Here is an 11168-nt window from a genome sequence, read left to right on the forward strand (position 1 = left end):
GCAAACTCCACCTGTCAGTAAAGTTGCAGTTGCCCCATTAATTGGTATCTAAGCGGCCCTAACTTTATTCTGATTACTGCAATAAATATTACATCAATACATAGTTGTCACACAGAGAGAGCATGCTGCTGGCACAGTGCTTTAGGGGGTCTTGTCTCACTGAAAGATCAGGACTGTTTTTGATGGATATCACTGTTTAATTTTTCATGTTTCAGGCTAGAACAATAGCACATATTGTATTTCATATAAATTATTTACAAAAAGGAAAAAAAGTTCATCTGGTTCGTGAAGCTTTATATCATATTCATACCATCACACAGCACTCCTAGTCCATCATCTATGATGAAATGCAACCTCAACCTTTGCCAATAACTGTTAAGCAACGAGTGACCATGGTGCTGTATGACTTATGTAATACTACTTATCCATGTGTGACAACTTCACTAAATTCCTTTGTTTGGATGCAACTTTTAAGGGTGTGGTTTAATAGGACATAAACGTTGTATGAGTTGTTCACAATATGTTGCGAGAAAACAACAGGCCAATACCATGAAGCATGATTGACATTACTTTACTTTTTAAATGCAAAATCAATGTCTATGTTAATTACATGTTTTATATACACAACAATGGTAATGACAGGAAAAACAGAAATGCTTTATTCACAAGCGATGAAGGCAGCCAGTCCAGCCAAATGAAAATCTCTTATTTTACAGAGCATCCCTCATGCAAGTTTCTCATAAAAAATAATTAAAATAAAGCAAACTCAGTAAAATAACAGTCATTTGATTTCCACTAATCTCTGGTGTAACCCAAAGCTATGGTCAGGGTCTTAGTTTGTTTTGAGTCTCTTACTTCCCGCGTCCTGTGTTGGTTCCTCTGGCTCTCGCTTGGCACCTTTGACCGTCTCGCCTTCATTGGGTATCCTCTGCTCTTCGTTGCTTTCAGCAATGACTCCTTTCATCTGTTTAAGCTCCCTCCTCCCTCTCCTCTCCTCCATCTCTCCGATCTCCTCGGCAAACAGGGCTTTGAGGGGGGGGATGAGTCTGGGGAGGATTCTAAAATCTCCAAACCGAATCTGAGGAGAGACAGGGAATAGAGATCACTCAGAGGAGGTCTTTCAACATACCCAGCGTCCTCTGAGGCAGCTGGAGATGTATCTCTGATAGGAGTCTAACACATTCCGAATGTTACCTTAAAATGCTACCTCTAGATTTAAACTGAAGTTGTCCGAGAGTATTCTACCTGGACTAGGGGCATCGTCTGATCATACCGTAATGAATCATGGTCCTAATTCATTCTGAGGCTACACATATCCAGTGGAAAAGTACATTTCAGATGTGCAGAACCTGCATAAACATTTCAATGTTGCTATGCATAACAAGTGGACTAAAGTACACCATTCACCACTCACTTACCCTCATGTGGTCAAAAGATATTCCCACTCTGTCGTTGAAGTCCTCACTGAAGAGGGGGATCTTGGCATAGCGCTGGCTGAAGTGGTTCAGCATGATGAACTCAGCATTCATCTTCATGCCAATACCGATGGCCTGGGAGGTGGTACTGTCATTTTGGGAGGCAAGCAGAGAAGTATGATGCTACTCTGCTACTATTATAAGAGTAATTACCAGACTTAACCCCATGGTAAGCTATACAGAGTTTGTTCAGTTCAACTCAATGACTTTCAAGTTGTTTTCAATACGAGATGGAGCTCTTTAACCAAAGTCACTGAAATTCCAGCTAGAAGGCAGAAGTGCCTTCATTACCTCCAATACAGAGCTCCAAAAATCAATGGCAATCTCAGAGAAGAATGCAGCCAGTTACAATGCCCTCTAAAAATGACTGGCTTCTCAAAAGCTCATTGAGTTTCTTTGTCAGCTGAAAAATGGCACTAGTCTATTTCTGTTTACCTCCTTCAATGCATGTCATATTTTCACACTTAGGGCTGGATTCAATCAGTATCACAGAAGTATCACGGAAGATATGCATTATGGCTCGATTGAAATTTAAAGGCAATGTCTCCGCGTCTGCGGAGACTGCATTCACGGTAAACACTGCATATGTCGACTCAATCAGAAACGTTTTTACGCAGATCTTCCGCGATATTGATTGAATCAAGCCCAAGAAAGATAGTTTTCTAATAGAATAACGAAGGACACCTCTGAAGAGAAGATCCATGTACTAACCTATGTCTCTTCTCCACAGCCTCGTCCTCCAATCCATCTTCCAATGTGGCTTCATGAATAAGTAAAGTTGCATTCTTTCCTTTGAAAACACAATGACAAACATGAATCACACGACTGCTGCATGGCGCAGCACTTCCAGCCTCTCTTCCTCTCCCAGAGGAAATCAATCACACAGCTCTGTGTAATAAACCATCAGCCAGCCCTGCTTGTCTGGCACACCCAGGCCTCTATAACTCTCTGGGAGTCTTCCGCTGGATCACACCCAGTCAAACAATTTAAAAATGTGGGAGACCTTGTGATTCATAGCGAACTTTGGAACCGATCGATAGCATTAAGCAATATCTGGTAAATGATGCCAGACAGCATAGAGCTTGGATGACAGGTTCAGATCAGACTGGCTACTGTAGATGTCTAGTCCATTAACAGTAATCTATATGTATATCATACCACCAGCAACTGTGTAGAGGATACACTCTGGGTCCAAAATTCGAGTATGGCTCTGTGGAATGCACGCAACGGCAAATCAAATGGCAATGGTGAGTATTTACCATTTGATCCGGACGTCACAAGTGTGGTTCATAGAGTGTGTAAATCTTTTCACATCACACAAATTCTGGGAGCTGTACAAACATTACAATTGGGGTCGAGAACTGTTGGTACTGACCCATATGTGCGAGGGCATCGCAGGGCATTGTGTCCCCAGAGAAGACTAGCTGCCAGCCAGACTGGTGAGTGATGCTGCAGGCAAAGGCATTCTTACAGTGACGCACCGGACAAGTCTGGAACTATGAGAGAAACAAAATATATGTATTTAAGCTTTTACGATAGCCTCAATAAACAGTCGTTGAACCTAACAAGAGTGTAATGAGTCGTATTGAAGCACGAAGAAGCCTGTTCAAGTCTCCACATACCTTTGCTAAATCAGATTTCTTCAGCAGTGCTTGGATGAATGCCTTGGTTTTGAACTTGGACACCTCAGCCCCCTCACACAGGACTTTGCTAGGGACCATGCTGAAACATAGTCAGAATACATCAATATTAGAGACCATGGACATCATATCATCAGGTTTGAAAGCATCAATTGAACAGAGTAAGACGTGTCTTTCCTGACATACTTGACATGGCTGAGGATCTCCTCACAGTGGTCATGGTACTGGTTGAGCCAGGTCATCATCTGGACAGGGCCTATCAGATAGATGGGGCTGAAGGCTTTCCCAAGAGTTGCCTGAACGGTAAAGAGATAAGGACATACATTCATTAAAGTGTTCCATTTTGCATGAATTAAACAGGACTCATCTTCAAATCTGATAAAGGGAAACTCTTTACTGACCAAGGCTCTCTCTCTTTGAAACAGCAAACTCAACAATCCCTGCAAAATAAAGTCATATTCCTTAAAAGTGATTTGAAATTACTTTATGCCAGAATATATGCTATAACTCTGTAATAAACAAATATTTATAGGAAAAATAATCCTTACTGTGTGATGGTCCGCGTGCATGTGAGAGATGAACACGGTTGAAATCTTTGCCAGTGTCTCGTCCACAGTGTCCCCATAGTGTCGGCACAGCTGGCCAAAGGTGCCCTCTCCACAGTCCAGCAGCATTGACTGAGTGGCACTGAAGGACATGGGATATAGCATAAACACAGAGAGACAGACAGACATTTATACTGGCTACCTCACACAGACATATCTTTAAGGATTTTATATAGTAATATGAGTCTAACTGAGGGCCATTACCTGATGTTGACCAAGTTGCCACTAACATTCCTGATCTTCATAGGAAGAGCCGATCCAGTTCCTAAAAAGACCACCTCTGGGTATTTTTCTGCCCGCCCTGCAAGAAACACATTGTCATACGATACAACACATGTTTCTATGCCACTGAAATTTCAGACGTAAAACTATGATATTCTATCAGACAAAAGGACTACAGGAAATTAAACTCTGTTACTTTCTTAAATGCCCAGAGTGAAATGTTTGCAACTCCACTCAAGGAGTAAAGAGAAATTGATGGAGCTTTGTTGGACTGAGCAATGTAACATCTCCCCTTGGGCTTGTAGCCTGACCTGTATCAGAGCAGGGCTCACCAGACAGCACTGCGGCATCAGTCGCACGGAACCGACGGCACTCCTCCACTTCTTGGAGGAAGTTAGGGGCCTCCGCAGCCTCTTTAACAAACTCTTCAGTGTCACAAGAGGGGATGGCATCTCTAATGAATAAGAAACAGTAGAGCACACACACCACTCATCACATAGTGCTGAGAGGGGCAGCAACGCTCTCATTTGACTTTGACAGTGTTTGGCATCTATAAGATCATAGAAGAAATAGTAAGTCACACTTGAAAGTAGTGTTTCATCTGAAATGGTTTTCTTTGACAAAGCAGCCCTTCGTAAGTGGAGACTAATGTCTGGCAAATTGTGGCCTGAAGGACATACTCACCTTTGCCATTCAATCTTGGGTCTGAGCTGGAACTTCAGAAGACACTCGGCTCTGACATTGGGGACATGCAGGGCAGCCTGGGTCTCCTTGAGAAGACCAACAACAGAAGTTTTTACGAAAACAAGAGTAGAAACAGATTAGCACAATACAACGCAAGCTACAAAAGGTTTCCAATGAACACGCTTATCTCTGTGTAACAGCAGGTTACAATGGTGAATAATTAAAGTTCTAGCACTTCACAACTTACCTTTGTTTTATAGTGCTGGAGCTCTGGAAATATCTCTGGATGAATCAGATTGAGCTGAGTTTGAATCTTGTGGCTCCTGACGTTGTGAACAGTGCAAACTTGCTCATTCAGGATCAGGTGCTCCGTGGTAGATGGAAACCTAAAATACAAAAACACACAAAAACATTAAACATGTAGAAAGACCAACAGAAAACAGAGAGACAAGTGAATTGCAGAATATGGAATATGTAAACAGTCTGAAACTGAGTATTACATATGGCTGATTTTGTACCTTTCCATCCATTGCTTGTATTCATCTGTTTTCAGCACAGACTCAGGGCTCATGTGGACTACTAAGGCAGCAGGGTCCTCGGTTCCTCCACGTTGGTATCTGCAGATGAGACAAATAACTCAGAACTTAACTACACTCTCCTAAAGAAGGAGTAATGACGCAGGATGCAGAAGCAGCCGTTGACACATTTGGCCAACTTCGCTCAGGCCATTACCTGCTCAGCTGCTGATGGATGCAGATTGGTTGAACAAACTCCTCAGAGGGACACTCCACAACTATGAAGGCTGGTCCTGGATCAGTGGGAGTGCACACCTCCTCAGGATGGATCTGTAGGACAACCATCAGGACATCATCAGAAAACATGACAATGTATCTAACATTTACAATAGCTAATCCAAAATGCCAGAGCCCTAACAATCAACCAAATATAATTGAAGTACCTCTCTTCCTTCGTAGGTAACACTTTTCCCATCCTTCAGAGCTGCAATGAGAGGACCAATAGCTGCAGTGCCTCTGTGGAGAAAGTGCATCAAAAAAGTCATTATCGGCTCAAGTTTGTTGAGCAGGCAAAACTGAATTTGTATTGAAAAATCAACTTACACTGGTAACCCAAGGTTTTTTGCTTGAGCAACCAAGAAGTTCCCCTTCTTAGGATGAAGCTGCAAGTCAAGGACAAAACTTGACATAAATTTCATCAAAATGCAATAATTCAGTATGTCACTGAGACAATGAGATTGTGTTTCTTACCTTACAAACGAATGCCACAACTAAAGACGGATCCCTTGTTGCTCTTGCTTTTCCACCTGAGATGAAAATGCAATGTGAGAAATGGTGCCCTTTGGAGCTCAACATACTTGAACTAGGGCACTGATGCCCCTGATAGCGCTGCATGCTCCTTTAGTCTCGTGGGTCATCCTTCCCAATCTCTTCCCGTTGACTTGACTATTAGAAGTCTGGATAATATTAGTATTGAATTTTGCGTTTGAATGGGAGCGCTTCCTGGGTTAACACTTGCATTTGATTGGCTCTGAGTATAAATTATATTTTCCTTTAGGAGAGGCATTTCCTTGTGTTTATTTTTTGTTTTTCCTTCCTTCCTTTGTTCGTCAATATCTTCTCCTACTGTTTGTACAACGTTTTAGCAACCTGTTTTGTATCTTATGCTACCTAGCAAGTCAGAAACATTTTCAGAAAAACAACCTGTTTGGAGCTCCATCCTCGCAAAATACTTGATTGGTTTGATAAGCATCACAAGTTTCCATCTAGACTCCAACGTACTTCACCTCTTTCTTATCATCTTCCTGAGATCGTCCCCAGGCTTTCTAACAGTCAGAGTATGCGCAGCCTGGGCTTCCGAGCCCACATGCTCCTAGTCTTACCTGGGCTGGTTGCTCTCTCCTTCCTGCTGTCTGTGCTGGTGTCCTCAAAGTCTTCCGACCTCCACAGCTCCCTCCTCTGGGGACTACTGGAGGGGCTGCTCCTCCCTGAGTTAGAGGAGCACTTTGGCCCGTCCTCTTTGAGCTGGGCTGGTATAATTGGGGTTAAGAGAGTGTCAACTACCAACTTCAGCATGAGAACACAAGTATTCACCATTTTACCCGTCCTAAACTTAACATGCTTTAAGATAAAGAGTATGAGTAACAGTAAATTACTCAATGCTAAAAACAAATTACAACAGGGATTTCTAGTACTCACCAAATATTGGTATTTGACTAACTGTCATTGTGTCATCTGTGTATTGTTTCTCAGTGTATGGTCGAACAGCTAGCTTGATTTCTTCCAGTGGTCCAGAAAATACTCTGATGGCATTCACATATTTCTCCTAGATCAAGAGGAGGCAATGACATATTAGACTCAGGGTACCACAAAAACAGTTGACTCATTACAGACAATCTTTTATACTGCTACAATGTCCACTCACCAGTTGTGGTGGTCCAGAGAGAACAACCTCAGGGACACCAGTGTCTTTCAGTGTCAATATCATCCCTAAACCAGAGAGTACACAGTTTATCACTCCTAAGGACATATGCGGAGACATAGGCTAAGCATGCAATAAGCTTTGACCTGTCTATCTAGTCATCTGAAAAAGCAAGTACACCCCCTGGAAAGTGGTCTTTTTTTGTACATATTTGGACAGATGGCTATGTAATCTTCACTTCAACACTATTGACAGATAAAGGTAACCTAATTTAACAAATGACACCGAAGGATCATACTTTGCAATCATTTATTCATCAAAAATCTACAGAAATGCAATTCCATAGTGTAGGAAACATAAGTACACTCCTAGCTTTAATAGCTGGTTTTGCCCCCGTTGGCTGAAATAACTTCCTGTAGCCATTTCTTGCAACTGTCTATGTCTCTTACATCCACTGGGAGGAATTTTAAAATACTCTTCTTTACAGTACTGCTTCAATTGTGTCATGTTTGAGGGCTTTTTATGCATGTACAGCCCCCTTCAAGTCCCCCCACTGTTTTTTGACACAATTGAGATCTGGGCTTTGACTCGGCCATTCCATACCCTCAATTTCTTATTTTTTTAGCCATTCTGTTGTAGTTTTGAATCATTGTCCTGTTGCAAGATCCATGTTTGGTTAAGTTTCAGCTTTTTGACAGATGGCCTCACATTCTCCTCAATAATTCTCTGGTACAATATTGAATTCATGGTTGACTCAATAATGGCAAACTGGCCAGGCCCTGAGGCAGCAAAGCAGCCCCAAACTATAATGCCACCACCTCCATGCTTTACGGTTGGTATGAGGTTCTTCTGTTCAAAGGCAGTGTTTCATTTTAGCCAAACAGGGCATTTGGCATTGCAGCCAAACATTTTTTTTGTGCATTGTTAAATTGGTTTACCTTTATCAATTAATGTGGTTGGAATTTAGCTCAAATAAATGTGCCCAAATATGTAAAAACAACAAAAAGACCACTTTCCATGGGGTGTACTTACTTTTTCACATGACAGTACACATAGACATAAGCTAATAATGCAATTACCTTTGACCTGTCTATTATCTATGCACAGTTGTTTCCAGGTTGACAGATAACTGACTTGATGTCAAGTGGCTAGAATAACAAGCAACTTACCTGATAGACCACCAACATTCTCCCAGCTCATTCTAGTGAGGAAAATATTGTCCAAGCGAGCAGCTTTTAACCTGACAAGAGGAACATTGAGATTTATTGAGCTGAGACTGAATTATAGATTTTAGTTGAACATTGACAGGAGGCAATTCAACTTACTTGTGCTCTTGCATCAGCCTCTGTGTTCCCTCACCACAGTTGAACAGGTACCTTCCAGAGAGGAAAAAGGGTAAACAAATATGCTGCAGCCAAGTGTCTTTCTGATGATACCCACTGTACAAATATATTTGGCAATGTTACAACAAATTGTCAGACACTCATGTTCACTGGTTAAGTTACCTATTGAACTCAGAGAAGACATAAAGTGATGCGCCATTATCTCGGCTCCCTGCCCCGACGACCTGCGCGTAGACAGTGGCTGGTCCATGCACATCCACTCCACGTTTCCTCTGTTCTCTAGACTTCACATGTCGCAATGTTTCTTTGGGTGCTCTGGGTTTCTTTGATCCCCGATGTTGGTTGTCTGTTGTGTTCGTAGACATTGTCCGCAGAAACTGGAAAATAGTCTGGGGAAAACGATGTTCACTGCATGCGAAGCTTTGTAGGCGACCCGTAGATGTGTGTCTCACAAATAGCCATGCAATAGATTTACAGGGTAGAGACACTTTAGTCATACTAAACATTCGGTTTAATGGAAGTCAGTTCTGCTCGTCGTACAAGACAGCAAACTTATCAATAATCATTGCATAATCTTTATGAAAATACAATTTATCCTATTAGCACACATATCATTGAAATATAAACATTCAGTCAGGACTTCAGCGGTTGAGACACGTGATTTGACGCTCAACTGTGTTTCTTCCGGCGTAGATTGATGACGTCTTTATCACACTCTCGATCATTGGTGTGTTTATTTTGTATTTATTTAACCTTTAGCAGAACATGTCAGTTAAGAACAAATCCGTATTTACAATGACGGCCTACCAAAAGGTATCCTGCGGGGACGGGAGCTGGGATTAAACATTTAAAAAATAGAATATAAATATAGGACAAAAAAACACATCACAACTTCATAAAGAGAGACCTAAAACAACAACATAGCAAGGCAGCAACGCATGACAATGCAGCATGATAGCAGCACAAAGCATGGAACAACCATTATTGGGCACACACAACAGCACAAAGGGCAAGAAGGTAGAGACAACAATACATCACGCAAAGCAGCCACAACTGTCAGTAAGAGTGTCCATGATTGAGTCTTTGAATTAAGAGATGGAGATACAACTGTCCAGTTTGAGTGTTTGTTGCAGCTCGTTCCAGTCGCTAGCTGCAGCGAACTGAAAAGACTAGCGACCCATGACTGTGTGTGCTTTGGGGACCTTTAACAGAATGTGACTGGCAGAACGAGTGTCGTATATGGAGGATGAGTGCTGCAGTACATATCTCAGATAGGGGGGAGTGAGGCCAAAGAGAGTTTTATAAAAAAAAAAGCATCAACCAGTGGGTCTTGCGATGGGTATACAGAGATGACCAGTTTACAGAGGAGTATATAGTGCAGTGTGATGTGTCCTATAAGGAGCATTGGTGGCAGCCTCCAGTATTTATGCTGCAATAGTTTGTGTCTGGGGCTAGGGTTCGTCTGTTATATCTGGAGTATTTCTCTCATATCCGGTGTCCTGTGTGAATTTAAGTATGCTCTCTTTCTCTCTAGGACCATGCTTCAGGACTACTGGCCACCCCTCATAGTCTGGTTCCTCTCTAGGTTTCTTCCTAGGTTCCGGCCTTTCTGGGGAGGTTTTCCTAGCCACCATGCTTCTACACCTGCATTGGACTGGCCACCCCTCATAGCCTGGCTCCTCTCTAGGTTTCTTCCTAGGTTCCGGCCTTTCTAGGAAGTTTTTCCTAGCCACCGTGCTTCTACACCTGCATTGCTTGCTGTTTGGGGTTTTAGGCTGGGTTTCTGTACAGCACTTTGTGACATCAGCTGATGTAAGAACGGCTTTATAAATAAATTTGATTGATTGAAATCAGATGGCCGAATGGTAAAGAACATCTAGCCGCTCGAGAGCACCCTTACCTGCCGATCTATAAATGATGTCTCCGTAATCTAGCATGTGTAGGATGGTCATCTGAATCAGGGTTAGTTTGTCAGCTGGGGTGAAAGAGGAGCGATTACGATAGAGGAAGTCTAGATTTAACTTTAGCCTGCAGCTTTGATATGTGCTGAGAGAAGGACAGTGTACCGTCTAGCCATACTCCCAAGTACTTGTATGAGGTGACTACCTCAAGCTCTAAACTCTGAGGTAGTAATAACACCTGTGGGAGGAGGGGCATTCTTCTTACCAAACCACATGGCCTTCATTTTGGAGGTGTTCAGAACAAGATTAAGGGTACAGAATGTTTGTTGGACTCTAAGAAAGCGTTGTTGTAGAGCATTTAACACAAAATCCAGGGAGGGACCAGCTGAGTATTAATAAATGTGGGAGGTCTCACTGTTATTTTGCATTGATTTGCAATATAGCAATAAAACAACCAATAAATAAACTGGAATATTTTTGATAAAAGCTAATATCTGACAACGTTCCCTTCAGTAATATAGCAGAGCTTATCAATAGCCTCATATGTAGCAGGCCAGGTAGACCGATAAATTGTATGGCAAATTCATGATGTTCAAAAATAAACATTTTATTTTGGATAGTCATATATTTATAAATATGTTATGAATTTAAAATACAATATCCAAATGTTTATTAATATCATAAATTTGGCATTGTATTTATAGGGCTACAGACTCTTCACACTGGCTTGCGAAAAGAGAGGGACACCATTGTGGGCTATTTGTCTTATTTTACCATTTATCCTGCTAGCTTGTACCCCTTGACCCCTGAAATAAGTTATTAATAAATGAGATATTGTCATTGCTATTTCTTTGAATATCAA

General features: G+C 41.8%; 1 protein-coding gene across 2 annotated transcripts; it reads right to left on the minus strand.

The window, feature by feature from the left end:
• Positions 1–277: 277 nt before the first annotated feature.
• LOC115171438 (zinc phosphodiesterase ELAC protein 2) lies at positions 278–9082 on the minus strand. 2 transcript variants are annotated; one of them, XM_029728251.1, is made up of 23 exons: positions 8568–9082; positions 8388–8438; positions 8232–8302; positions 7066–7130; positions 6840–6966; positions 6524–6670; positions 5892–5947; positions 5745–5803; positions 5585–5657; positions 5359–5471; positions 5145–5243; positions 4874–5012; positions 4627–4712; positions 4275–4396; positions 3925–4021; positions 3664–3802; positions 3517–3555; positions 3302–3411; positions 3098–3197; positions 2851–2971; positions 2187–2265; positions 1419–1563; positions 278–1078 (listed from the first exon to the last, which is right to left on the minus strand). In XM_029728251.1, exons 1-23 carry the CDS (start codon positions 8909–8911, stop codon positions 833–835), a joined length of 2628 nt encoding a protein of 875 aa, XP_029584111.1. In that variant the 5' UTR covers positions 8912–9082; the 3' UTR covers positions 278–832. The 2 variants fall into 2 exon arrangements, with proteins under 2 accessions (XP_029584111.1, XP_029584110.1); XM_029728250.1 differs by having other exon boundaries at positions 4254–4396.
• Between the last annotated feature and the right edge of the window lie 2086 nt (positions 9083–11168).

Source organism: Salmo trutta, chromosome 32 (genome assembly GCF_901001165.1).
Source record: "Salmo trutta chromosome 32, fSalTru1.1, whole genome shotgun sequence".
NCBI lineage: Eukaryota > Metazoa > Chordata > Actinopteri > Salmoniformes > Salmonidae > Salmo > Salmo trutta.

What these genes read in the sequence shown, in the direction of transcription:
- LOC115171438 (XM_029728250.1), bottom strand. Translation starts at nt 8,911, where the DNA reads ATGTTTAGTATGACTAAAGTGTCTCTACCCTGTAAATCTATTGCATGG. An exon ending in GAATGTTGGTGGTCTATCAG is followed by an intron (nt 7,131 to 8,231) that starts GTAAGTTGCTTG and finishes TCTCTGGTTTAG; the next exon opens with GGATGATATTGACACTGAAA. An exon ending in TTCAAAGAGAGAGAGCCTTG is followed by an intron (nt 3,412 to 3,516) that starts GTCAGTAAAGAG and finishes TTTACCGTTCAG; the next exon opens with GCAACTCTTGGGAAAGCCTT.